General features: G+C 48.4%; 3 protein-coding genes and 2 long non-coding RNA genes across 8 annotated transcripts; 1 reads left to right on the top strand and 4 right to left on the bottom strand.

Moving 5' to 3' along the window:
* LOC110433474 lies at window positions 1186-5038 on the bottom strand. Its single transcript, XR_002450905.1, has 2 exons — window positions 4917-5038; window positions 1186-1444 (listed from the first exon to the last, which is right to left on the bottom strand). It is a non-coding gene; the product is annotated as an uncharacterized LOC110433474 (long non-coding RNA).
* Window positions 5126-5911, bottom strand: LOC110433473. The gene is made up of 3 exons (XR_002450904.1): window positions 5594-5911; window positions 5358-5402; window positions 5126-5234 (listed from the first exon to the last, which is right to left on the bottom strand). It is a non-coding gene; the product is annotated as an uncharacterized LOC110433473 (long non-coding RNA).
* On the top strand, window positions 11176-18704 carry LOC8077569 (putative E3 ubiquitin-protein ligase LIN). Of its 2 annotated transcripts, none has more exons than XM_002454847.2 (11): window positions 11176-12307; window positions 12395-12685; window positions 14636-14718; window positions 14800-16083; window positions 16170-16563; window positions 16658-16964; window positions 17088-17212; window positions 17300-17548; window positions 17677-17913; window positions 18012-18419; window positions 18537-18704. In XM_002454847.2, the coding sequence occupies exons 1-11, from the start codon at window positions 11489-11491 to the stop codon at window positions 18552-18554; spliced, it is 4215 nt and encodes a 1404-aa protein (XP_002454892.1). In that variant the 5' UTR covers window positions 11176-11488; the 3' UTR covers window positions 18555-18704. The 2 variants fall into 2 exon arrangements, with proteins under 2 accessions (XP_002454892.1, XP_021312730.1); XM_021457055.1 differs by having other exon boundaries at window positions 14803-16083.
* LOC8077570 lies at window positions 20698-22502 on the bottom strand. Of its 3 annotated transcripts, none has more exons than XM_021457056.1 (3): window positions 22076-22502; window positions 21837-21977; window positions 20698-21739 (listed from the first exon to the last, which is right to left on the bottom strand). In XM_021457056.1, the coding sequence occupies exons 1-3, from the start codon at window positions 22385-22387 to the stop codon at window positions 21578-21580; spliced, it is 615 nt and encodes a 204-aa protein (XP_021312731.1). In that variant the 5' UTR covers window positions 22388-22502; the 3' UTR covers window positions 20698-21577. The 3 variants fall into 3 exon arrangements, with proteins under 3 accessions (XP_021312731.1, XP_021312732.1, XP_021312733.1); XM_021457057.1 differs by having other exon boundaries at window positions 21833-21977; window positions 22076-22457; XM_021457058.1 differs by having other exon boundaries at window positions 21602-21739; window positions 21833-21977; window positions 22063-22457.
* LOC8078107 (acyl-coenzyme A thioesterase 13) lies at window positions 22570-25450 on the bottom strand. The gene is made up of 3 exons (XM_002457031.2): window positions 24848-25450; window positions 24598-24738; window positions 22570-22906 (listed from the first exon to the last, which is right to left on the bottom strand). The coding sequence occupies exons 1-3, from the start codon at window positions 25040-25042 to the stop codon at window positions 22751-22753; spliced, it is 492 nt and encodes a 163-aa protein (XP_002457076.1). The 5' UTR covers window positions 25043-25450; the 3' UTR covers window positions 22570-22750.

The following is a 27305-nucleotide window of genomic DNA, read 5'->3' on the forward strand; positions in this document are numbered from 1 at the left end:
TACAGTCTATTTTATATAAATCTAAAGAGATAAATGTTTCAGTAGCTGTTAATTAATTCATGTTATTATTAATAATTCCTATATATAAATATATATATACAAAAAGTGACACTAGCTATCAGCACTGAGGAGACAGTGGCACAAGACACTGTGAAGGTGAACGTTTCTGCTAAAAATGACGTGCACACTCCTGAGGACCATATATTAAAAAAGCAAGAGAGCAAAAAAGTTGACGATTCAACATATCTTTCTTTGCGAGAAAAAAAATCAGTAGTCCTTCTGCGCAGCGTAGCTCTAGTAGCCCTTATGTGCGGCATACACAGCGTACTTCTGCGTGTTGTAGCTTCAGTAGCCGCCACAAAGAAAACAAGTTTTAGACGGCTAAATACTGGTTATGCTAAGCCTGTGATGCCAAGAAATGTGATTTTCCTAATGTTGCCACAAAGTTACTTAAACTTACGATCTATAAGGGCAACACGCAGGTAAGATGACCTCAACTATAACTATATCTACAACATCGTCTATCTATTTGTTCATCCCATCAACCTCCCTCTAACTCGACATCGTTCTACCCATCTTCTTTTTTCTAGCTATTTTTTCACCTGTTTGGTTTTCTATTTTTTCGCTCGTTCTATTCCTAGAGTTTTTAATCTTTTTTTAGGAGCCCTGATTCATCTTTAGTTTTTTCCATTGAGCTATTTCTTTGAATTAATGCATGTCTTTTTTTCTTGTGATAGCTAACTCGAGCATGAGTTTACAAGGATCCAACGAGCTTACAAGTTACATGGCACAAGGAAGAGAAGGTGCTGAAGACCGGTCCAAGAAGCAGAGTACCAGGAAGGTGAACCCAAAATAAAGCGGTAGCAAGTGGGCTATGCCTCTAATACTTAAGCAAAGAGCCGTGAGAGATAGCCTTTTTATGTCAATGGAATTCTATTACCCTAATAGTAAGAACTCCAATGTAACTTAAACTATCTTTTACAATGGCATATCAGGTTGCTATATCGGGATGTTATTAGATGCATATTATCTTTTATATTTTCATTGGTGGCTAATGCAGATGCAAATTTTGATTTTAAGGTTATTTTATAGAATTTTATTGTAAGGTAATTTAGAGGTAGATTTGTTGGTGTGTCCTTTATGTTATTTCATAACTAGACAATATAAAAGATAATATGCATCTAATAATGCCCTAATATACCAACCTGATATGTCATTATAGAAGATAGCCTAAGTTACAAAGGTGTCTTTAGTATTAGGATAACATAATTTCATTATGACATAAAAGACTCTATTCCTCATTGCTCTTTGCTTAAGTATTATAGAAGCATAGGCCACTCGCTACCGCTTTACTTTGAGTTCGCCTTCCCGGGCCTCTGCTTCTTAGGTCGGCCTTTAGCATCTTCTCTTCCTTGCGCCATGTAACTTGTAAGCTTGTTGGATCCTTGTAAGGTCATGGTCAATCCTCTTAGTTGGATGTCACAAGAAACATTAATTCAATAAAGCAGCTCAATACAAAAAAACATAGAAGAGGAACCGGTGCTCCTCAGAAAAAACTATAGGAACTAGAAATGCAAAAAATGAAAAACCAAACAGGTGAAAAAACAACTAGAAAAAGAAGACGGGTAGAGCGATGCCGAGTCAGAGGGAGGTTGATATAAAAAATAAAAAAGGATGAATATATAGATATATGATTTGTAGATATAGTTATAGTTAAAGTCATCTCACCTGCTTGTTGCACTTTTTGTTTGCAAGTTTAAGTAACCTTGCGGCAACATCAAGGAACCCATATTTCTCAGCATCATAGGCTTGGCGTAACTAGTATTTATCCATTTCAAACTTGTTTCTTTGTGGCAGCTACTAAAGCTACGCCGCACAGAAGTACGCTACGCATGAGGCACAGAAGGGCTATTGAAGCTATGTTGTGTAGAAGGGCTACTGAATTTTCTCACGTAGAAAGGTATGTTGAATTGTTAGCTTCTCGCTTTGCTTCTTTCTTTAATATATGGATTCACGAGTATGTCCATCATTTTCAGCAGAAACGTTCACCTCCACAACGTCTTGTGCCACCATCTCCTCAGTGCCGATAGCTAGTATCACGTTTTGTTTATATATAGGAATTATTAATAACAACATGAATTAATTAACAACTATTTAAATATTGATCCCTTTAGATTTATATACAATAGACAATACATGCTAGTGATAATGGATTCTACTAACAATGATATATCGTTTCTCATGCCAAAGCAGATGTAAACACTACAAATTAAGAATATAATGAATGGTAGATAGTATTTGCTTTAAGAGGATGACATGGTAGTATTGCTAGAGGGCTATCATCGTGGATGGACGACCCTTATTGTTTAATCATGATCTGATTCCTTAGCTATGGGACATGCTATAAATTTAAGATATTTGGATAGATTAAAACTAAGCACTAAGTCTTTGTCTGTGACTTTACAGTTCGTTGGAGCCACATCCCTCTGCACCATGGAAGGAGCACAAGCGGCTATGTAGGGGGTTGTGTCTCCGACAAACTACAAAGTCATACATAGAGACTTAAGTGCGTATTTTTTTTAATTCATCCAAATATCTTAAATTTATAGCACATCCCTAGCCGAGGAATCAGATCATGATGATGAACCAGGAATTGAACAAGAAGAAGAGTCGTCTATCGAGGACGATAGCCCTCTTGCAGTACCACCATGTCATCCTCTTATAGTAAGTACTATCTACCATTCATTATATTCTTAGGGTTCAGTGCTTACATTTGATTTGGGAGCGAGAAACGACAGATCATTGTTACTAGAATCGATTGTTACTAGTATGTACAGTTTATTGTATATATAAATCTAAAGGGATAAATATTTCCATAGCTGTTAATTAATTCATGTTATTATTATTAATTCCTATATATATATATACAAAATGTGACACTAGCTATCATCACTAAGGAGACGGTGGCACAAGACACTGTGGAGGTGAACGTTTCCGCTAAAAGTGACGTGCACACTCTTGAAGACCATATATTAAAAAACAACAGAGCAAGAAGTTGAGAATTCAACATATCTTTCCTTGCAAGAAAAAAATTAGTAGTCCTTCTACGCAGTGTAGCTCCAGTAGCCCTTATGTGCGGCATACATGGCGTACTTCTGCGTGGTGTAGCTTCGGTAGTCGCCACAAGAAAAACAAGTTTCAAACGGCTAAACACTGGTTACGCTAAGCCTGTGATGCCAAGAAATGTGGTTTCCTGATGTTGCCACAAAGTTACTTAAACTAACGATCTACAATGGCAACACACATGTAAGATGACCTTAACTATAACTATATCTACAATATCGTCTATCTATTTGTTCATCCCATCAACCTTCCTCTAACTCGATCGTTCTACCCATCTTTTTTTCTTGCTATTTTTTCGCCTGTTTGGTTTCCTATTTTTCGTCCGTTCTATTCCTAGAGTTTTTTAATCTTTTTTGATGAGCCCTGGTTCATTTTCAATTTTTTTCATTGAGCTATTTCTTTGAATTAATGCATGTCTTTTTTCTTATGATAGCTAACTTAGAGGATCCAATGAGCTTACAAGTTACATGGCACAAGGAAGAGAAGGTGCTGAAGACCGGCCAAAAAAAGCAGAGGACTAGGAAGGTGAACCCAAAGTAAAGCGGTACCGTGTGGGTTATGCCTCTAATACTTAATCAAAGAGTCGTGAGAAATAGCCTTTTTATGTCAATGGAATTGTGTTATCCTAATAATAAGAACTCCAATGTAACTTAAACTATCTTCTATAATGGCATATCAGGTTGGTATATCTGGATGTTATTAGATGAATATTATCTTTTATATTATCATAGGTGGCTAATGCGGATGCAATTTTTGATCTTAAGGTTATTTTATATAATTTTATTGTAACATAATTTAAAGGTAGATTTATTGGTGTTCGTTTATGTTTTTCCATAATTGCGACTAGAAAACACAATAGATATGATGTCTAATTATTGTCGACGATGATTGGGTTGTAGGTTGTTGAATTGATGCCATGATGTTTTTTATTTTGTGAATACTCTATATATTTTTCACCCTACCATGTCATTGGATTAAACATGTTTCCTCTCTTTATGTCTATAGTTTGTAATAGCAAGAATACAATTAATGAAGATATACATAATTCGAATCCAACTCTGAAATAGATGGTTTGAACTATTACTCCATTCCTTTCAAAATTATGTTATTTTTATTTTTTAGATACATATATTTTGCTATGTATCTAACTAGGTACAGTCTATATCTAGATGCATAGAAAAAGTTATGTCCTTAAGAAAAGATAAATCAAAATACAATATAAATAGAGGGAGAAATAGTACTTTGTTTTGTGGGCATGTATTTATTGCCGGCAGTGCTCTTCTCACAGAAAAGAAGAGAGGTGTGGGGGATGACACCTGGGACCCACTCGTCAGCGACAACAACGTCTGTGCATGCTATGGAGAGCATCGTGGGCTAGAGCGTGGAGTTTGGTAGACTCGAGCATGTGGGCGATGGGCTGGCCTAAGGCGCTTGTTATCAGTGGGGGAGCTGGGCCGCCAGGTGGGCCATGGCGTCAAGGGCGCCAGGCGAGGCTAGGGTGCTGCTGCGGCTTGAACCGAATTGGCCTTTCCCTTTTCTCCTCTTTTCTAAGTCTTTTCCATTTCTAATTCTATTCCTTTTTATACCTGGGCTCCTTATGTGTATATACATGTGTACCAAACATGTATACACCCTTAGGGGTAGTCCACTAGAGATCTAGGGTTTTATGGATACAAACCAAAGGTAAGCAATACACACAAGAATTTATTAAATAATGGGTGATTAATTTTATTAGTAATACATAAAATTGTAAAGACTTGAATCAAAAGTTGGATTAAAATGCATATGCTTACCCAAGATAAATAGGTTTCACTTGTGCAACTATGAGGTGTAGTGTCTTTCTAGTATGTCACTCACCAAAATGGGTTGTAACGATCTTGACTTGATGGGTTTAGGAATGTGGTGCCCTGTGGCTGCATACATGCATGCATATAGATAGAGAAAATATTAACCTTCAGAAAGCATCATTAATATCGTCACTCACAAGTTGAAAGGACCTTGCCTTAACGATTGTGCGGTGGCATTGGCATTGGTCGTCTGCGGCGGGTCTTCTTCACCGCACGAGCAGCAGCGCCCCCGCAGCTGCTTATTACTATTACCATCATCAATGTCTGCATTTGCATATAAGGGATGATATGCATCCCGGTAAGTCAGCGGTAGGCATGGATCGGATCAAGAAGAAAATGAAAGAGCAGCTGCACGTGAGAAAGAAGGAACGAACGCAGGCATCTTACCTGCCACTCGTTCTTGGCGTGAGACTGGCGGAGGAGAAAGAGGACCTTTGAAAGACCGGCAGATCGAGCATAGCACAATGCGATGTAATTCGGCCGTAGTTGGCATAATAATATATGTATCATTTAAAGTTGTAAACAAAAGTACTAAACTACCAATAACAGATTGAACACCAAGCAACCAAAACCACCGACGAAACCGCGATGGGGGAAAAGTGGGGAGAAGGACAATCACTCACAATTGGAGCCTGATGCAGACGTCGCGGATGAAGGAGCAGTAGGTGGCCCGGAGCTCGGCCTCCTTGGCCGCGCTCGATCGATCTCCTCCCGGCTCACGCACCACGACGGGTACCGCTCGCCGCAACCCCCCTGCTCCCGCTCCTCTCCCAGGCAGCGCGGCGCCCATCGGGATCACCGCCTCCGCCGCAAACACACACACGGGGTGAAGAAAGACCGGACCTTGGCCGCCGGTAGTAGGAAAAATGACATCGGGGTCTCGGCGAGGGTTGACGGCGACGCCGAAAGCTTAAGGGCTCGGGTTTTTGTTGGTTGGGGGCTCGTCCGTCGTCCGGTTGGGTGGGTGGGTGGGTGGGGTGTTATATGCTGATGAACGGAGCGGAGCGGGAGAGGCGGCGGCGGGGCCGGAGGAGACTTGACTTGGCGGCTGCGCCACGCAGAGATATATTCGCGGACGCGGACGGGACGGGGTGGCGGCGCGGTTCGTTCGAGGTGGAGCGGGGCAAGCGGGCAGGGGCGGAGAAGTCGGAACGGCGGCCGTTGCTTGCCCTTTCCTTGCGGTGCCCGTTCGGATCCAAAGCGGCACGTGTGGTAATACTCTGTGTATGACGGGTGGGTCCGCTTTGGGGGTTCAGGTACACTACACACTATGTACGGTTGCATGGATCCGCTTGCTCTGTGCGCGCAATATGGGCAGTCCCAATGGTTGAAACTATACACGATTTCTATGATAACCCTGTCAATAAAAAATGCCTATAGAAACTATTCCACACAACAGTAGTGTCTTTGCGTAATAAATGTGGGCTTTTTTTTTCTCTCACCTTTATCCTTTCCATGCTCTCTCTCGTCCTCTCGTTCTTCATGCGCAGGCATGAGGGTTGTGACCAGCTAGCGCACTGTACATGGCGAGCACAGCCACACACGTGAGAGTAGCCAGCAGCCCAACGCAATTGAGCAAGAGCAGGCGAGCACCGTGGGCGAGCTTGGCCAGCATGCAGTGGCGCGAGAGCGGCGACGCGAGCAAACGTGGCCGGCACGAGCACAGCGGCAATGGCGAGCGTGGCCGGCGCACGCAAGCGCTGCCAGCGAAGTCGAGCGCGGCAGAGCGAGCTTTTGTGTGGGTACACGAGAGTGGCCGGTGCACTCGAGTGCGGCGGTGTGGGCAAGCATGGACGGGGATGCGCATGGGGCGCACGGACGGGGAGCTTGGCCTCGGTGGCGTCCTCCCTGCACTCCTCGCTGTTGCTGCAACGGAAGGCGACAAACTCAGCAAGGTCCATGAAGCCGTCGCGGTTGGAATCCATCTCCTTCTCCCCGTAGCAGCAAAGACGCTAGCTCCTCCGCGACGAGTGGGAGCGGGTGCAACCGGTGAGGATGGGCACGACGGCGTGGTCCGTGTGACCGATTGAGGACAAGCCGGGTTGGCAAAGGCGCGGCGGCGTCGCCGGTGCCGGCAGGCAAGTAGATCGGGGCTGCCGGTGGGCGGGCGGGAGGGCGCGGCGACACCAGCGAGCGCGTGGCTGCCGGCTAGCGAGCGTGGCGAGCACCATCGCGGGCCCCATCTGTAGACGCTGCTCGTTTCCTCCCAACGGCAAAACCTCCGGTTTCTTCTTCCTCGGTTCGAGAGTAGACTTCGTTTCCTCTAGAAGAAACCGTTTCCTCCATTTTTTCTCTCTTTCCTCATTAATTAGGCTGCCATGTCACCATTTTGCTTAGGTGGCAAGTCATTTAATAGAGATAGAAACTATCATTAATTCTCCATTGGAACTGCCCTCACGAAGGCCAATTTCGAATTCCAAATCTCCATCTTTTCCAAAGTACTCGCGCCGCTCTCCCTCCGCCCAGTCCGCGCAGCCCCCACAGCTCCCATAATGGTTGTTGTTGCTTGTTGATCGGTTTTCTAAATATAGTCAAGTGTGGGCGTGTGGCCAAGATATCCATGGAAATGCAACATGTTTATCGTCTCCACGGACTCCGTGCCTCCATTGTTGTGCGCATGCCAAGGTGTCCATCAGACACGCATCAAGACACCTTTTTATACCAGACTGCTTGCACTATCTGAAGGCTCCAAATGACAGGCTGTAGCACCCATATTGCCCTGTGCCAGAAATGTTGCATCGGTGTTAACTTTCATCCAACCGGGATCGGGCGGACACCAACATATAGCGCTCAGCTTTATTAGCCAATTTGTTGCAAGCGTCTATTTAGTCTTTGTTTTCGTTGGAGTCTAGTATCAGTCAGGTTAGGGGCGAGGCATGGTCGATGACATGCTCGATCATGATCTAGCCCGGTGTGGTTTGTTTGAGCCACATCGTGTTGTGCACGGCACATGTGGTGCATACCACGATGAAATTGTGTAGCGCACCTGTGCGGCTCGGCGTGGGTACTTTGTTATGAAACTCTATAAATATATGAATAGTGGGGGCAAAATAAGCTGTGATTTGACAGCATTATAATCCACTTTTCTTGCCTTTTTTTGTTAACGTTTCCAATCTGCTCGTGAATTCGTCACCGCGTCCCGACATTTTGGGCTGATCTCATTGATCGGGCACCAACATGTAGTATCTGAGCCGAGGGGGTCATGTCCAGTGATGGTGAGAAGGAGTAGAGGAAGTATGGTGGTTCAATCCACTGAGTTGGAGAAGAGGGAGGCGTGAACACTGAAGCAGTCGCCATGGGTGATATGAGCGACAAGGAGGTGATGGGAACTTGACGTGGCTGATGCTAACCCGCACCAATTAACAGGGGTGGTCGTCACACATCCAATGCAATCTCGAGGGTATGTACCTCTAGGATGTGATCGAGAGTGACAAGGTCAAAAAGACGACGAGATCGACTGGCGCTAGGAGCCATGCTCCAGGGCATGCTGTAGTCGATGCATTCCATGCTCTTGAATAAGAAGTCAGTGAAAGAGGCTTGGGAAGGAATGAAGACAATGCGTCTTGGGGCAGGTCGAGTCAAGGAAGTGAATGCCTAGGAGCTCTTGGCTGAATTCGAGGGGATCACGTTCAAACCAGATGAGACCATCGATGATTTTGCAATCCGAATCACCAAGCTTGGCACTGACCTACATGGCCTCACGAAGGAGAGCGTGACCGATGCGCGTGTGGTGAAGAAATTTCTCCGCGTGGTGACATCTCAAATAGCCAGGTGGCGGTAGCAATTGAGATGTTTAAGGATCTGAAAACCTTGACCATCAAGAAGCTGGTCGATCACCTACAGGCGGCCGAGGAAAGATTCAAGCCTTTAGTGGAGAAGGCCACGGAGAAGGCCAGAAAACTCCTGCTAATGGAATATCAAAAGCTAAACTCACCGCAAGGCTCGAGCTTCTCCTTCGCCGTCTCCGTCATCGTCGTGCCACACCTTCTTCAACATCTGTAGCTTGTTTCCAATTCTTATCAGCTAATGCATGTTGCGAATGAAAGAGGACCCTCTGTAGTGGTGGCAAGTTGGCTATAACGAATCATGCCATTAAGATATACCTTGGGCTTTTGTATGCCATGTTGTAGACAAGTTAATGGTCGTTGGATTTGTGATGGCATAGGTTGTGATGCAGGATTAGAAGCCACAGCGGATTCCATCACGGGCTGGAGTGTGGACATCGTCTGCATAGGCGATCTGAGGATGAGCATCGAGGTGTGTTATCCCTCTTGTCCTCTCGTGCTTGTTGTCGGAACACGTGGCAAGTGCGGAATCACAGATGGCGGGGGTGACGTGAGAGTAGCCTAGTTATTAGGATCGGACCGGACCGACGGTCTAACCGGTAAAAGACCAAACCAAAGACCTCAGTAGTCTGGTTCACTTAAAAGATCGTCCTTGCAATCACACCGGTAAAAACCGGTTGAACCGACCGGTTTTTATTACAACCGGTGAACCGATCGGTTTCCACCTGAACCTTCCTAAGAGTGGTAGCTTTGAGGTGGGCGGTTCAGGTGGAAACTGGTCGGTTCACTGGTTCTAATAAAAACCCGTTGGTTCAACCAGTTTTTACCGGTCCGATTGCAGGGACGGTCTTTTAGGTGAACCGGACCGTTGAGGTCTTTGGTTCGGTCTTTTACTGGTCGGACCGTTGGTTCGGTCCGGTCCTAATAACTAGGCATGGGACGGGACACATGATGGGACATCCCTATGCGCAAAAAAGGTGTTTAGCTTTTGATACTCTCCTCCCCAATCCATTTGGATAGCTAGGATTTTCTTGTTAAATTGTCTTTCGACCATAGATTGAAAATCATGAAAACTTTGGAACAATTCAGATTTGTGGTGAAGCTAATAGATCCACGTAAATTTAATGAAGTCATCTATGAAGCTAACATAATAATCATGCTTGCCTTCAGAGGTGGGTGTCAGACCTCATATATTCGAAAAAACAAGCTCAAAAGAACTTACTGACATGCTCGTAGATCTAGGATAGAGTAATCGGTGGCTTTTACTCTTTTAACACGCATCACATACAATGTCTTTATTTGACTCTTGAAACAAAAGGAATGTGATTCTTGCTAAGGACCTGACACACTACCGTAGGTGATGGATGACCAAGACGGCTATGCCACCTAGACAATGAAGACTTGATGACGTCAAATGTCACTTTATTAGAAGTAGACCTAGATGACTTCAGCAGATAGAGACCTCCCTCGCATTTCCTTCCAAGAAGTATTTTCTTCATGGACTGGTCCTTGATCGAGAAATAATTTGCTTGCATGGTTGTCTATATAAATAGGCTTTATTTTGGCATCTACAATTTACATGTTTTGAGCAGGGACGAAGCTAGAAAAAAATTAGGAGGGGTTGAACAGTGATGTTGGCGTTCCCGCTGAGCGCCACCGCCAGCGCCCGTTCGCCCACCACCTACAACGCATGGCTGCCTACTCACTGCTCGCCATCCATGCCTAGTGTTGCTTGGTCGCTCGGTCGTTCCCCACTCGCCCAAGACCCTGCGTGGCCGCGTCGTTGTAGGAAGTCGCGCGCCCGTGCCTGAAGCTGCCGCTTGATGGATTGGGGGTGGGGACGGTGGATTGAGAACTTGGGATAGGGTGGACCTTGCTTGGGTAATCCTCTGCCTTTATAAATTTGGCCCAAATAGCAAGAAAAAAGGTCAAGCAAATCTCAGCCCTCCTAACATGTACATCTACATCCAAAATTTCAGAAGAGGGCTCTAGGGGCTTCACTTGCTCGGGAGTGGTAGGGGGGACTCAGACGCTGGCTTCGTGTCTGGTTTTGAGTGTAAAAGCCTATGGTATGTCATAAATTTCTCTTATTTTAATAATGGGTCATGGAACCAAGGGGCTGAATCCTAGTAGTATGCAACAGGAACGTAGCCCATATTTTCATTCCCGTATTCTATATTCCGAGAACATCTATTTTTTTTCGCGATCGGGTTGGGCTCGATAGCTCTCCTTTGGCTTGGTCTTTAGCTTTTGTTTGGGAAGCTACCATCCACTCGCCATTGGCCATGCTATTTTCTCCTACATATAAACAATAACCACTCTCATATATTATTAAAACAAGTGATATTATTTAAATCCCCAACTTCAGCCATATCCATTGTTGTTCTTGCACAAGGATTGAAGGATATGTTGGAGACGAGCCTCCAACCCTTTCCCAGGATCTGACTTTCCCAACACGGCCCGCCAGCGCCCATCTCTCTCCACGCGTCACGCCGCCGCGCGGCCGGCCGTCGCCGGCCGGGAACCCAGTCAGTCTCCGCTCCCGCCATAACTTAAACGCCCCACGGAGCACGAAATACCCGTCCTGCCCCTGCCTCTCCCCACACCGACCCCGGGCCGGCCGGTGCCTGTTCCGGTCATTTCCCGCCTCGCGTGAGCCGCTTGCCGAGTCCACCTTCACCTCAGAACAAAACCGTCCCCGTCGCCGTGCGACCGCAGCCGCAGCGCGACGCGATGGCCGGACCGACGCCGACCTACTCCGCGATCGTGTCCCACACCGCCGCCTTCCTCGCGGAGCTCATCGCCGACCCGCTCCTGCGTCGTCACCTCCTCTCGGCGGCGGCGGCCGCGGACGGGCAGCAGCACCCGGCCGCCACGCTCCAGGCGCTGTCCCTCGTGTCGGACGCGCTCGACACCGCGGCCTCGGGCTCGCCGTCGCCATCCCCGTCGTCGCTCCGCGCCGCAGAGCGCCTGCTGCGGTCGCTGCCGGCCGCCACCCCGCTCTCGTGCCTCCTCCTCGCGCTGGCCCGCGCCGCGCGCCGCGGCGGCGGGGCGGCGGCCGCGGCCGCCGTGCTCGACCTCTTCGCGCTGGACCCCGCGCTGGCGCGCCACGAGCTCGCGCCCACCGTCTTCGAGGCGCTCTTCGCGCCGCGGCTCCTCCCCGTCATGCGCCACTTCGCGGCGCGCCGCGCCTCGGCCGCGGTGGCCGCCGCCGCGGCCAAGGCCAAGGACGAGGATGGCGGGTCGGACGAGGCCACGGCGGTGTCGGCGATGCGGGTCCTGTCGCTCATGAGCGGCGCGCAGGCGCAGGAGATGAGGGCGCTAGAGCGGGAGTACGAGAAGGTGCTCGACGCCAACTGCAAGGCGTACGCGCACTACCTCAAGAGGATCCTGGAGGCCGGCGAGCCATCATCGACGGCGGTGTCGCCGTCGCCTCCTCCTCCGGAGCTCGTGTTCGGCGTCGGGGACGACGGAGACAGTCGCGGCGACGAGGACGCCGCGCCGGAGAACGACGACTCTGTTGCCAGCTCGCAGAGTGAACTACGGGACAATGTAATAACGCGACACAGCGCTCCCTTCTTGCTCGTCCTCATTCTCAAGCACATGACGTCATGACGAGATCCTGGTCACCTGTTGCAGCCGATGTGGGCGGAGGCGGAGGAGCAGCCGGGTGATCTTTACCCGCGGCGGCAGAGCAGCATCAGGGGCAGGAAGGACCTCATGAGGCCGCCAAGCCTGTACCCGCAGCGCGTGCCGCCGCACCTCATAGTGCAGCAGCAGCAGCAGCAGCAGCAAGCGCCGCCGCCGGTGGGCAGAGGGAGCCCGGCGTCAAGGATCCGAGCGGAGCACTCGCGGTCGCGGTCGACGGCGGCCGCGCCATCAGACGACAGCACGGAGGAGTCTTCCTCCGAGCTCCGTGACGGCAAAGAGGTGCGTGCTCTGCAACTTGCATTGGCGTCCATCGAGACGCAAGAGCTTACGTACTTGTTAATGTGCTCTGCAACTATTTTTTATTGTTATCTTAGCAGTTTGCCATTGAAAGAAATCTCAACGCTAATTATCAAGGTTAACAAATTACCACATTATGAAGCAGAGAGAATAAAAAAGAACAAGCACCTCTCTATGTGTTGATAAATTACCCACCAATATCATTGCACAAAAACTCACCCAGGAAATAGCATTGTCTTTGTATCACTCATCCATTAATTAGTTTGTACATGTAATATATATCTAAACTTTTTTTTTCAAAATACTTGCAAAATCTCTTAGATTTAGTTGAGGGATTTTAAGAATACATTACATGTATAAAACTAGTCATCAAAGATACATATCAAAGATCACGCAAAGTTAAACATGACTAAGTACTTTTTTTACTGGAGGTAGCATGTGGTCCACCCTCATTTTTCACAATGTTTACTATCATTCTAGTTAACCTCACACAAAATAAGGAGGCACTTATTTTGTGACCGTATCTGTAAATCAATTTTACGAGGCGAACAATCATGACCGCCTTCGTAAATGAAAACGATCGCCTTCGTTAATCGTCTGACATTTTCCAAGCCGGTTGGATTTTGTGACCATCTCAGTTAATATTATGGCACCACCTTGCTAATTCATTTTTGTAGTAGTGGAGAGGTACTATTCTCTTACTAGGTACTCCCTCCATTCTGAATAAATTAACTTAGTTGTGCTAAGTAAAACTTTTGTAAGTTTGACAAATTTTATAGTAAAAAATATTAACATCCATAAAAGCAAGTAATGACACTAGAAATTTTGTTTTCGTGGCGTATCTGTTGATACTAATTTGTATCATAACATTCGTTGTTATTTTCTACAAAATCGATCAAAATTACAAAACTTTGACTTAGAAAAACTTTGGAAGTTGATTTATTTAGGGACGAAGGAATCATGTCCGGAGTCTCCATTAGTAGATACAAAAGGTTAATTAGGGTGATGTATTTGGGTGTTGCGGATACACCGACAAAATGTAGAGACCTAAGGCTATATTTATTTGTATTTTACATCGAAGACCATATAGACAACCATTTTTTCCTTCAAACTACATAAATAACTAGAAATACCCCGTGTTTTGTTGCGATAATTGCGAAGAATTTGGAATGATTTTTGCAATTAAGAGGTTAGAAGTTAATAAGATGACATGACTTTTAGTGTAAGATGATATAGATAATTAGTGAGAATGATATGGATGTTTTGCATAATGAAATAGATTTGCAACGGAGATTAGCTTTATAAGAGATTAGATATATATTGCTAAATAATGGAGTTGCTATATTCGATATGCCTGGATTGTTATGAATTTTCAAACAACAATCTTACACAATCAATCACAAGGGACAATTTCACCTTTTTTTTTTTTCTAAATATAGCTAAACAATAGCGAAATGACATGTTGCCTGAACAACAACAACAAAATTACGTACCTGAGAGAGTGGCTAAATAAGTTTATGTGCCCAACAGGTAAGTAGCGTACAAAGTGGTGGTACTAGCACGGCTCAAACGAGCCAATTCATCCAGTTTGTATAAAATCATCAGCATCATCGCAGGAAAGTGGCCACTTGAATATTCGAGTGTTGTCAATCTTTTTTTTTTCTCTTCTGAAATCTCATTCAATAATATTTTTTTTTCATAATAAAATCAGCAAACAGTACTTTTAATCGTGGATTACACTTTTTGGCATGCGAAACCTTGCGACACGCATGCATGCCATCATTGCCCTGTGTGCCCTGAATTGGTCAATCCCAGGAACGTGCGTTGACAAGGAAATCTACTCGATCAAACCAATGCCAAGCTTGACAGCATGCTTCCAGGCCAGGGCGTGGTTTAATTTGAGTTGCCAATGCCACCTGCCTTGTCTTGTAGGAAAAGATCGCAGCGCCGCCACTGTCCTCCAAGCAGCCACGCCTACGCGCCGACGCCGGCCGGCTGTCTCCGGAGCCAGCGAGGTAAGAAAGCCGCCGCCGCCTCCACAGCTGCTGATGATCCCAAGGCGATTTCACTAACAAACTCGTACGTACATATACCAGCAGCAGCTCCCCAGCGCGCGGCAACGACGACACGCCGGGGCCTCTGCCGACGCCCAAGGACTTCGTGTGCCCGATCACCAGCCAGGTGTTCGACGACCCGGTGACGCTCGAGACCGGGCAGACGTACGAGCGGCGCGCCATCCAGGAGTGGCTGGACCGGGGCAACTCCACCTGCCCCATCACCCGCCAGCGCCTCCACGGCGCGCAGCTGCCCAAGACCAACTACGTCCTCAAGCGCCTCATCGGCGCCTGGTGGGATCAGCAGCCGCAGCCGCAGCGGCGGTCGTCCCCTTCCCCTTCCCCTTCCCCGCCGCCAGCCACGCCTCCTCCGGCGACGATCGCCATGGCGGGCGACAGTCCCGCGACGCCGCCGCCGTTCCTCCTCCCCGTCAAGGCGGCGGCCACCTCGTCGACGTCACCGGACGCCAACACCAGCGCCAGCGCGCCGTCGCCCACTAGCGTCATCGCGCAGGCCTCGCTCGAGAGCGCCGTGGCCGAGCTCCGCGCCGCCGTGTCCTGCCTCTGCACGTCCGAGGACCTGTCGCAGTCCGAGCGGTCGGTGCTCAAGATCGAGCGCCTCTGGCGTGACGCCACCGCCGCCGGTAGCTCCGAGGCCGAGCCGGCCATTCTCGCCGCGCTCGCCAGGCCCGCCGTCGTGAACGGTTTCGTGGAGATCCTCTTCAACTCCGTCAGCGCGCAGGTGCTTCGGGTCGCCGTGTTCCTCCTCGCCGAACTCGCGTCCCGGGACGACGCCGTCGTGCAGACGCTCACCAGGGTCGACTCGGACGTCGATTGCCTCGCCGCGCTCTTCAAGAAAGGCCTGGCGGAGGCCGCCGTGCTCATCTGCCTCCTGTCGCCCGCGCCCGAGCAACTCGTCGAGATGGACCTGGCGGAGGCGCTCGTCGCCACCATCCGCCGCGGCGGCGACGAGGACCCGCTCAAGATGTGCGTCAGCCCCAAGGCCGCGTCGGTCATCCTCCTCAGCCAGATCCTCGTGGAGGCTGCCGGCGCGACTGACAGCTCCACGTCGCCGGTGCCCAGGTCCGCGCTGCTGTCCGAGAGGTTCATTCGGAGCCTCGCCGCCAGCCTGGAGGCCGAGCCGGTGGAGGAGAGGCTGGCCGCCATGCGGATCCTCCTCAGGTGCATCTGGGAGGACGGTCACTGCCGGAGCAGCATCGCCGAGAAGGCGTCCCTCAGCGCCGTCCTCGACGCCTTCCACACCGTCGGCGACGCCGACAAAATCGACATCGTGCGCTTCCTCTACGAGCTGCTCAAGCTGAAAAAGTACCAACTCGTCCGATCGTGCTTCTCAACTTCTTGACGTATCTACCCACTGCTTCATCTATCTCATCGAATGATTCATCGATCAGGCGATCGGCGGCAGAGCGTCTTCTTCGCAGCATCAAGGAGGGTAGCTCCTTCAGCATGATGCACACGATGCTCGTGTACCTGCAGTCCGCGCCGCCGGAGCACGCCCCTGTCGTGGCGGGGCTCCTCCTCCAGCTTGATCTCCTGGTGGAGCCGAGGAAGATCAGCATGTACCGCGAGGAAGCCGTGGACTGCCTCATCCAGTGCCTGAAGAACACCGACTTCCCGCGGTGCCAGCTCCTCGCCGCCGAGACCATCATGTGCCTCCCGGGGAAATTTTCGTCGTCGGGGAGGCCGCTCGCCCGGTCCACGCTGCTCAAGCTGGCCAGGGTCAAGGAAAGGTACCGGCAGTCGCAGGACCTGAGCGCTGCTCGCGCCGACGCCGAGGACGAGATGGTAGGTGGACAGTTCCGATCCACGCCGCTGAACTCTCGAGCGCGCGCACGAAGAAGGCTCGCCATGACTGAAGAACTCTGAATCGATCTCGCAGGAGGAAGGGAAGACGGCGACGGACTGGGAGAGGAAGGCGGCGTACGCGGTGGTGAGCCACGAGTTCGGTCTGGTGTTCGAGGCCCTCTCGGAGTGCCTCAGGACCAAGAACGTGGAGCTGTTCACTACGAGCCTCGTGTGCGCTACCTGGCTAGTGTACATGCTCTCCCTCCTCCCCGAGACCGGCGTCCTCGGGGCCGCCCGGGTCTGCCTGCTCCGCCAGTTCGTCGTCGTGCTCCGCTCTGCCAAGCACGGCAGCGACAGGGTCCTCGCCATGGTCGCGCTCAGGAGCTTCATGAACGACCGCGGTCGGTTTTAGTTCATCACATCACCAACCATTCTTCTTCTTCTTCCTTCTCTTGTGCACACAAATACTGAACATTGTTATCTCTGAACTGAACCTCGATCGGAATGTGGAAATTTCTTTGTAGAGGGGATGCACGACATCACGACGTACATCAAGGACGTGCTCAAGACGCTGAGGGAGCTCAAGAAATCCTCCGGGCTCGCGTTCGAGATGCTCAAGCTGCTATCAGACGGCCAGGAATCCAGCGTCGTAATGCCTCTCGATCAACTACCTGCAGTGCATCCCAATTTTCAGATTTACTGATGACAAATGGCCTCTCTGAATTTCGCATTGCAGGACATGTGGAGCCACAAGGAGATCAACCAGGTAGACTGCAGCTCCAACGGCGAGGTGACGTCGGTCGTTTACCTCAAGAACTACATCTTCTCCGGCCACTCTGACGGCACACTCAAGGTATGGGAAGGGAGCGAAAACATCCTTCGTCTTGTCCACGAGGCTCAGGAGCACACGAAAGCCATCACCAGCTTGTCAGTCCTGCAATCGGAGGAGAAGCTTTTCAGTGGGTCACTGGACAGAAGTATAAGGGTACGTAATACGTAGTCATGCTTCTTTTCTTGGCAAGATTCAGGAGTTTAGGTGACACTGCAAGGATGGATGGGTTGACTTCAGAGTTCAGAGAGTACATCTGACATGTTCTTGTTGTGAGCAAGCAGGTGTGGCAGTTCCGGGACGGCGTGCTCCGGTGCGTCGAGGTCCATGACACGAGAGACCCCGTGCAGAGCCTTGCCGTCGCAAGCGCCGTGGCCTGCTTCGTGCCGCAAGGCGCCGGCGTCAAGGTGCTGAGCTGGAACAGTGGCAACTCCAAGCTCCTGAACCCCAACAAGTACGTGAGGTCCATGGCGCTGGTGCACGGCAAGCTCTTCTGCGGCTGCAACGACGGCAGCATTCAGGTCTGTGCTGCGCCCAAATCGTGAAACCTTGATAAGCATGGACAGAACGGGCAAGAAGCACTGACCGTGGTCGATTTTGGGTGGCATGGCATTGGCAGGAGATTGATCTGGCGAGTGGCACGCTGGGCGTGATCCAGTCCGGCAGCAAGAGGATCCTGGGCAAGGCGAGCCCGGTCTACGCGCTGCAGGTCCACGACGGGCTGCTCTACACCGGGAGCACGCCGTCGTCGTCCGTGGACGGCGGCGCGTCCGTCAAGGTGTGGAGCTGCGCCAACTACGGCCTCGTCGGCTCCATGGCGACAGCGGCGGAGGCGCGGTCGCTGGTCGTGAGCGCCGACCTCATCTACGTCGCCTCCAGGACCGCCGCCGTGGAGATCTGGTCCAGGGAGAAGCTCGCCAGGATCGGCACGCTGCAGGCGGGCGGCCCCGGGTGCCGCGTCCAGTGCATGGCTGTCGACGCCGACGGCGACGTCCTCGTCGTCGGGACGTCGGACGGCAGGATCCAGGTCCGGTGCACGCGGAATAATTCTTGCATTGGGGCTCGTCTCGTGCTTAACTGAATGAACTCACCATTGCAACGTCGGTTCTCACTTTGCGATTGTTTTTCTGGTTTTGTGCTGCAGGCGTGGGGATTGACTTGACAAGACGAAGAATGATTGGGTGTACAGGAGTCAGACGATTGGTGAATAAAATGTGGAAATACGAGTTGCATATGCCGATTTTTCTTTGTTTTTTGTCACCTGGCACGATTTTGCACGATCTGCTAAGTGTAGATATCGACCTTTTAATGACTCTATGATTATGATGATGAGCTAAAATAATTTAATTGCCATCTAATAAAAAGATAAAATTATATCTTTCAGAAAAAAAGATAAAATTATGAGATGGATTATCGTAAATCGAATCATCATATAACAATAGTTCTATAATCCATTTCGGACCTGTTTATAGTGATTATGAGTCAAAATACACCATAATAACCTAGAAATCCAACCACTCATTGTCACCGTGATAAGGAGGGGTTTGGTGACATCTTCGGTGAGAAATGTTCTTATGGGGAACCGTGGACATCTACTTTAAATTCAGGACAGATGCTCATGTGCAAGGATTCAATGCATGAGTTGCTAGATGAATTCAGTAGTAGTTAAAAAGAAAAAAAAACTATTAAGTATACCTTGTAATGTCTATATGATTATGTAATTAGCTAAAATAATTTAATTGCCATCTAAATAGATTAAATTATGAGATGGATAATCATAAATCAAACCATCATATTACAATAGTCGTATAATCCATTTTGGACATGTTTTAGTGATTACGAGTCAAAATACTTCATAATAACCTAGAAATCCAAACACTCATTATCACGATGAGAGGGAGGGGGATGGGGACCTATTTCTTGAGAAATGTCCGAACCGTGGACATCTACTTTGAATTCATGACAGATGCTCATGTGCAAGGAGCTGCTCGAATAATACAGTAATAGTTAGAAAGAAAAAAATAACTATTAGGTATTGGAGGCTTGCACATGAATACATGTCATGAATTCACACAAGGTGTCCATGATTCCCTCATGTGTCCACTCATTTTTTTCTCCACCACATGTTCCACAATCCTCCATGAGGTGTGCCATCCTCTAACTCCTAGGTCTTGAGTTCCTAATCATGCCGCATAGCTTAGACTAAAAATGGCGATGGGACCACGACCCGAGACCCAACTACTATTTGGGGAAAACATTCACTCCAATGGGTACACGGGTACTGGAACGTTCTATAGTCCACATACATTTTTTTAGAAAGCCCAATATCAAACCAGCCCAGCCCAAAATAAAGCAAACCCTAGGTATATAAGCCAATCCCTCACTCCATTCATCTATTTTCCACCCCGTCCTTGAATCCCCTCCTGCTCTGGCGGCTGCGTGCACACCGCACGAACTCACTGCTCATGGAGGATGCAAGGCATGATGACCGTGCATCTGCGCCGCCGTTGTCCGTGTCGGCAAGGTAGGTTATGGTCACTGCTATTTGCCGCGATCGCCCGCCCTTAGCCGCCTGGCGGCCGCGCGACACGCCATCCCAACCCTAAGCCGTAACTGCTTCTTCCTTTTCCCTACTCCCCAACCATTTCTCACTACCAGAGCCAGCGGCCATGCCAGGGACCAGACAAGCGCAAGCTAGTGTCGACGCACGGTGACCATTTTCTATCTCTTAACCTTTTCTATTATAATTTGCAGCGTTCGATTCACACCACTAATTGCAGCAACCATGGCTATCCTATTTTAAAGGGACATCAGAGTCGAAGTTGCTGACCCCTGCTGAAGTTGCTGGATCAGGAGGACACCAATGTCGTGCTCGCAAGATTGGTTTGTCCATTGTTTTGTTTCGTAATTTGGTTTTCTTTACTATGTTTCTATCCTAATTGTTGGTTTCCCTTTTTTAGTTGATGACAAGGAAAAACAAGTTGACACCTTCAGTCTTGCCTCCAAGATATTCAAGAAGCTCTTCAGGTTAGTGCATATACCCCAATAAAACTGGTGTTGGGCCATCTTCTAACTCCTAGATCTTGAGTTTTTTATCATGTGTCACGACTTATAGTCTCGGACACTATTCATTCGTGTTGGTTATGGATACGCTTTAATCCCAAACAATTGCATAGCGTGACACTTTACGAGACCATATATTAGACAATATCAATATAGTTGCCTTCTAAAAATAGTAAAGAGGCTAAAAATCAAGAGAGGAAACAAAGTCTCCATCTAGTGGGGACTTTGACGCACCCCATCTCCCGCTTAAAAAGTGTTGATATAGATGTTGGTGATCAATCACGATTGCTCAATGCGACACATATATAAGTCATGCTTGCACTTGCTCCAATTCTTATACGCTAGCTTGCATAGCATTCCACGAGTTGAGATAGTCTTACCTTGTGCGCTAGCTCAGAGATAAAGAAGAAGACAACCACACAAGTTGAGAGATAGTTTTACCTGATGAGCTAGATCAGAGACAAAAAGAAAGACAACAACACACAATGGGTTAATAAATGCTTGACACCGGCGCGACCAATCACATGACAGCCACAGGTTTGGCCCTTCTCCAAACATGCGCTGGTCATGTGAGTGGTGGCGCCATGTCAGGGATCCATTGTGTGTGGTCTCCTCTCCTCCTCCTTGTTCTCCCAAGTTAGAAGAAGAGCTAGTCTTCCTCCGGGTACCAAACCAGTTCGAACACCGCCGGAGTTGCGGTGCGATCACCTGCACATGCACGCTAACAGAAAGAAGACGAGACAGTTTTGTTTGGCGCGGCCAACCTACTGCCTTTCCATGACCCTATCTTTTGCAACATAAATAGGCAAACGGCAACCTGTGGCCAACGGTCCACGGCACGCCGCGCGCCATGTTCCTCCGCAGGCTGCGCCGTGCCATCCCCAATGCAATGCAAGATCCAGAGTCTGGACAATGCCCTGGCAGCACCACTGGTTCACGCGTGAACACGCACGCATCCAGTGGACACACCCTGATCCCGGCCCCAACGACCGAGTCCGAGCTCATGCGAACCAGAAATAGGAATAGCTACCAAGACAATTTCTTCTCTTCTTCCTCGAGATCGACATTTCCAAGATAAGAAGTATGCCAGCGAATTATTACACAAACATTTTTCCTTCTTCTTCAGAGCTTGCTGGTTTTGTTGGCCTTGGTTGGCCAGGTAGGGGTCACCCACTGCCGCCCTACGGCAACCAGCTCGCCGGACTCTTTCTTGCGCACCTCAACCGTCGCAGCCGTCAGCTTCCCCTTCCGGCTCACCACTCGCCCCTCCACCTCCACCTCCGTCTGCGATGGAGGCCGGCCGGAGCTCGCGGTGAGCGTTCCAGCTCCAGAGTTGCGGGTAGTCGGACAGGAAATAGAAAGTTAATCTGAACATACGTACGTCGCGATCGGCCGGCGAGAAGTAGGACAAGCTGTAGTGGACGGTGGCCGTGGGCGCGCCCACCACCGTGTGCACCACCGCCGAGCACACGCAGTCCACCACCGCCGCGATCGCTCCGGTGTGCCAGCTCCCCTCCGCGTCCTGCACACCCACGGCAAGCCAGAAGCAGGCTCAGGTGCTCCGGAACAAAGTCAACGGTGCTTGAATTCAGGAGTTGGGGATCAACGGCCGGCACGCACGGCGACGGGGGCGCGCACGCGGAGCGAGCAGACGACGCGACCGGGCTCGGCGACGGAGACGCGCGCGCCGGCCAGCGCCACGCAGCTGAGCTCCTGGCTGCCGCCAGCCGCGTGGGCGGCGACGCCGCCGTCGTACCCCACGCGGGGGTTCTCTAGCCACTTCCTGGCCACGGCCACCTGCCGCAGCGCCCGCGACTCGCCGCCGTCGCCCATGTCCACGCCGCCGGCTGCGGCAGGCCGCGCGTTTGGACGCTGGGATCGCTGTTCGCTAGTACGACCTTCTTCCATCTCGCCACGTTTTCTAATGTCCATCTTAAGATTAGGTGAAGTTGCTTTGGAATGGCCATGGATTTCTCGTTACAAGAAAAAAACACACACAATAGTGCACGTGTCGTTTTCAGTCAGCTGTATAAAACGCCATGGCATATCGAACAAAATCCATTAAAAAACGCTGCTAGCAATGCAACTGAAAGTGACGCAGAAAAGAGGTGGGATTAGTATAAAAAAAGAGCCGGGATTAACGCAGGACAGAGATGAAAATTTCCATCTTGCTTGCCAATGCATGATTAAATTACAGGGGACATCAACACCAGTAACATCTGGAACTGAATTTTCAACGAAGCTTCAGATCTTGCTGATTAATTTTCAAGCTACTGATTAAATTTAAAGGAAGCTTCAGATCTTGCTCTGAGAGCCTTTGGGCCTGGAGGCCGTCATCCACTGTCTCCCGATGGCCACCAGCTCGCCGGACTCCTTCTTCCGGATCTCCACCGTCACCGCTGTCATCCGCCCTTTCTGCTCGACCACCCGCCCGTCCATCTCCACTTCCTCCTGGACGCACAACATTTCAGTTCAGTTCAGTTCCTTTGAAACCAAAAGCCTCATGGCTTCAGTGCCACGACGCCCCCCTGTTATCTGGCTATCTGCTACCATCACCGGTCAGACCGGAATCCATGGCAATATATCAGGTGAGGACTCTTTTCGTCCTCCGTCATTCCCATGAAAAAAACATAAATACATGCTGAAACCATCTCTGCAGTGCTGTTTCCTGAATACATGCAGAGAAAAGATGTGTGCAGTGCTGTTTTCTGAATACATGCAGAGTCTGAACTGAATACTAAAATACTAACTGTATGTTCATCAGATAAAAAGAAGTAGCACTACTCAAACCTGTTAAGAATCTGAAAATGGTGAGAGAGTCCTATCGAGCATATAATTTGAAAAAGCACAGGCAACTGCTTGCTGAGTCATGTAACAGAAAACGTTTGTGCTGAAATGCTTTGGACTCCTTTTGATTGTTTGGAAATTTCCTTGGAGGGAAACATAACCACTCCCCTGTTATCCTATTCCTAGGTAGTAGTAACACGGTTGCTTCTGGGAAACAAACTTCAAAAGAAGCATGTCTACACATGATACAATAGAATGGCCAATCATTGTTGCTTTCTTGTTCTGAAAACTAGCCCGAAGTTGTATCCACAGAATGGTTATAAATAAATAAAAATACTACGGAATATTAGCTAAGAACCGTCAGCACAGACCTCGTTTGCTTTCTTGTTCTGAAAACTAGCCCGAAGTTGTATCCACAGAATGGTTATAAATAAATAAAAATACTACGGAATATTAGCTAAGAACCGTCAGCACAGACCTCCTGCCTGACTGTTCAAAGAACAAATGCTGAAGACAAGAGAAGGTGGCCAAAGAATGAAGCATATTCCGGTTCTCTACCCATCTTATTAGCACAAAAAAAATGTGCAGGTAATGCTAACCAAGTGCTGGGTGCCCAAGGAATTAAAGCGTCTTTACTTGAAAGACCAGGCTCACCCAATTGGACAATGTAATATGGGTGATGCAGTCCACATATATATTAGACTGAATTTCTGTGAAAGGCGTGTCATGAAGTAGAAAGATATCCCTATTAACAATGAAATGACAACAAGTTTAATCTTCCATCAGAACATTTCAGAAGAGCAATTTCATCAGAATATGAAAACCAGACTTGGATCTGCATAAACCCCCAATAATCTGCTCTGGTTATAGAAGTATCTGACAGCAAATTTATAAACATGGATCATACTTCAGAAAAACAAAACCAATACGAGTGCTAAAATGCTGCTACATGAAACTAGTACGGAATTGGAGTGGTTTATCCGTGGAGCTTGCTGCAATCACATTACGGCATACGGGCATAGGCTGGACTGGCATCCATGATGTACTCTACTTATTGCCAGGCAGTGACGTGCCATTCATCGCCTGCCTGATTGAAGACGACGACACGCCTGGTAAGCAAACATTAACCGATGATGTGTGGAGGAGTGTGTGGAGTGGCTACACCACACGTAGCAAACCTCTTGTTTCTTTTCTCGTTGACTCAGTGTTAAAGACGCAGACACTATACTAACGTAGTGGGGAAGCTAGAAGAACAGAAAATATTTTCTTTTGGCGTCCCAAGGAGCCGAAACTGAAAGAAACTGGAGACAAGACAGTAGTAGGTACTAGGAGGTAGCGGTGTGATGTGTACGCACATGGAGCTTGGCCGGTGTGAAGTAGGAGATGTCGTAGTGGACGGAGACCTTGATGATGCCCTCGACGGACATGATGGCCGCGGCGCACACGTCGTCCGCCGCCGCCGCGATGGCGCCCGTGTGCCAGTTCCCCTCCGCGTCCTGACCAGAGCCCCAAGCGAAACCAAGAACTCATCACACGATCCAATTCCAACGGCGCGAGACCTGGATGGGGCAACAAGGAAGGAAAGAGGGAGGGAGACGCACGCACTGTGAGTTGGGGCGGCACGCGGAGGGAGCAGAGCGCGCGGCCTCGCTCGGCGAGGGACACGCGCACGCCGGAGAGGGGCAGCGCGTTGAAGGCCCGGCCCGGGGCGTCCTCCACCGTGGCGCCGGCGTTCTCCAGCCACCTGCGCGCGGCGGCGGCCATCCACGCCGGGGGCTCTGCCGCCGTGCCCCCACCCATGCTGTCTCGCCTGCGCCGCGTCGATCGCGGTGGGCTTCTTGAGCTCTGACCGGAGGACGACGCTGCTACCTGACTTGTTTGACCGGGCCGAGCGGACGGGGAGGTTTGCAGAGTGCAGAGGTCTGCCTCGCCCGTCGTCACACGTTCCTTATAAAGGCATCCGCCACCGGCCTTCGCGTGGGCGGCTAGGCTTGTCACGATTCAGTCTGCAATCTTCTGAATCCCGCCTGCTGCGTTTTCTACTACTCGTACGATTCAGAAGCACGCCCCTTTTAGAGCCAGAGGAACTGGACGCATTGAGGAACTGGACGCATTGAGTCGTCTCTGCTTTTGCCAGCAACTGGAGAGACACCACTGCCACCGGGTTCCTATCCCTTCCCCTTGCTAGCACAGATCTCCATCCAGGCCTAGAAATTAGTCCTCAATTGTGAAGGCAGATCGATCATCAATAGTAGCAAGAATTAATCAATCACTTATATACTTCCCAGCAAACAATTTCTTGTCAGATTGCATATTTCTATGGCTGCTGCTAGTACTGATAAATAGTATAGCAGAAGAAAAAATAAATAGTAGGCTTCAATTTATGTAATAACTCCGGACAGTTTTTTTTTTTTAGAAAAGGACTCCGGACAGTCTACATCTCAAAATTCTTTAGACAGCAATTACTTTTGTAGCTTGTCATCACAAATCATGGCCGATTCGCTACATGTCAGGAGATTTTGACTAGCAAAAGAGCACATGCATGTCACTGAATCATTCAAATATTTTAGGCTTCAATTGACAAGCAAGTCACTGAGTACTGAATTACTGATTATCCAAATATTAGCCTTCGGTTTTTTTTTGAGAAAAACTGTGGAGCAATGCTCCCCAGGAATATATAAATATCAAAAGATAGTTACAAGAACATAACAAGAGATTAGCAGGAAGCTAATCAGAAGCTAAGCCACTTACCTAGCTTACCTGTAAAAAAAAAGCCTAGAGCAAAAAGGAATAAATACAAACATGCTAGAGGCCAAAGCAACTAAACCAAAATTACAAGGCTTGGGTCCAATTCATTATTAAACTATGTTTGTGAGCTGGAAGTCGGTGGAGATGAAGAACAACTTCACTCTTGAATAACTGCTTCCATTTCAACAAAGAAGGAGGCCTCCTATTGAAGATGAAATTATTTCTCTCCTTCCAAATAGACCAAGTAGCTAACATGAATAAATCCATGAAATAGGGCCCTTAAAAAGTGCTTTCCTGATGCAGTAACTTTTGCATTATATCACCTTGCTGCAGCCACTGAGTACCTAAAGCCTGCCATCTTGCTATAATATTAGCCTTCGGTTGACAAACAAGTCACTGGAGCAATTCAGTTAGAGCATCTCCAGGAGTTTGATATAATTTACTTGCTAAACTAATAGATCTAGCAAGTTAATAAAAAAAATAGCAACTTTAAATTTTTTCTTCTCCAACAGCAACCTATAATAGCTTTCTAAAATTTAAAAATTTATAGTAAAGTCCACATCTAACTGTTATTTTTTGGTTTACTAAAGCCAATCATATCTTTTACTAGAGGGATAGGGAGTTCTCTCCACTTTGCAAACTTATGAGTTGAGGATGATATTTGATAACTTTTTATTTTTAAGTATCTCTTTTACCAAACTGTTGGAGAAGACTTTTTTTTCTTTTTCCTAAAAAAATCAAGATAGGAAGTTGTTTTACTAAACTCCTAAAGATGCTCTTATGCCATTGCTTGGTGCTTCCTAACAGTAGCAACAAGAGCATAGCTAACCAAGTGCTTAAAAGCAACCATCAACTCCTTACATTTGTATTGATTGGCATTGTGACATACTGCACAAAATAATCCTGCCACTAAATCGAACAAGTTAACCTAAAATTGGTTCCCATAATCTGAAATTCATAAGCATTTTTTTCTCTTCTTTTTTTTTCTCTTCTTTTTTTTCTCTTTCTTTTTTTCGCGTTAAATTTTGGATTTCCATGGATGACACATTGCTGTAGTGAAGAATCAGTCTCAACAGCACACGGTCCACCGAACCTATTAGGCCAGTCTCAATGCATGTTTTATGAGAGTGTCATGCACATTAAATAGGGTGCCACATAAGCAAAATTGCTGACTTGGCAGGGTCATTAAGTGAAGGAGTTTCATCAGATGAGAGAGGAGTTTCATCCCCATGAAACTCAAGTGGCTCGGTTACCTAGTTTATTGTCTTGATAACTGTGTGATGAAACTATACATTGAGACTGACCTTAAGCAAAA

Source organism: Sorghum bicolor, chromosome 3 (assembly GCF_000003195.3).
Source record: "Sorghum bicolor cultivar BTx623 chromosome 3, Sorghum_bicolor_NCBIv3, whole genome shotgun sequence".
Taxonomy (NCBI): domain Eukaryota; kingdom Viridiplantae; phylum Streptophyta; class Magnoliopsida; order Poales; family Poaceae; genus Sorghum; species Sorghum bicolor.

Coding starts and splice junctions, on each gene's coding strand:
- LOC8077570 (XM_021457056.1), bottom strand. CDS start 22,387: ATGGACATTAGAAAACGTGGCGAGATGGAAGAAGGTCGTACTAGCGAA. Junction 21,978..22,075: donor GCGTGCGCGCCCCCGTCGCC/GTGCGTGCCGGC, acceptor GTGGGTGTGCAG/GACGCGGAGGGGAGCTGGCA. Junction 21,740..21,836: donor TCTCGCCGGCCGATCGCGAC/GTACGTATGTTC, acceptor CCTCCATCGCAG/ACGGAGGTGGAGGTGGAGGG.
- LOC8078107 (XM_002457031.2), bottom strand. CDS start 25,042: ATGGGTGGGGGCACGGCGGCAGAGCCCCCGGCGTGGATGGCCGCCGCC. Junction 24,739..24,847: donor GCGTGCCGCCCCAACTCACA/GTGCGTGCGTCT, acceptor GGCTCTGGTCAG/GACGCGGAGGGGAACTGGCA. Junction 22,907..24,597: donor TCACACCGGCCAAGCTCCAT/GTGCGTACACAT, acceptor TTGTGCGTCCAG/GAGGAAGTGGAGATGGACGG.
- LOC8077569 (XM_002454847.2), top strand. CDS start 11,489: ATGGCCGGACCGACGCCGACCTACTCCGCGATCGTGTCCCACACCGCC. Junction 16,084..16,169: donor GAGCTGCTCAAGCTGAAAAA/GTACCAACTCGT, acceptor TTCATCGATCAG/GCGATCGGCGGCAGAGCGTC. Junction 17,213..17,299: donor ACGGCCAGGAATCCAGCGTC/GTAATGCCTCTC, acceptor TTCGCATTGCAG/GACATGTGGAGCCACAAGGA.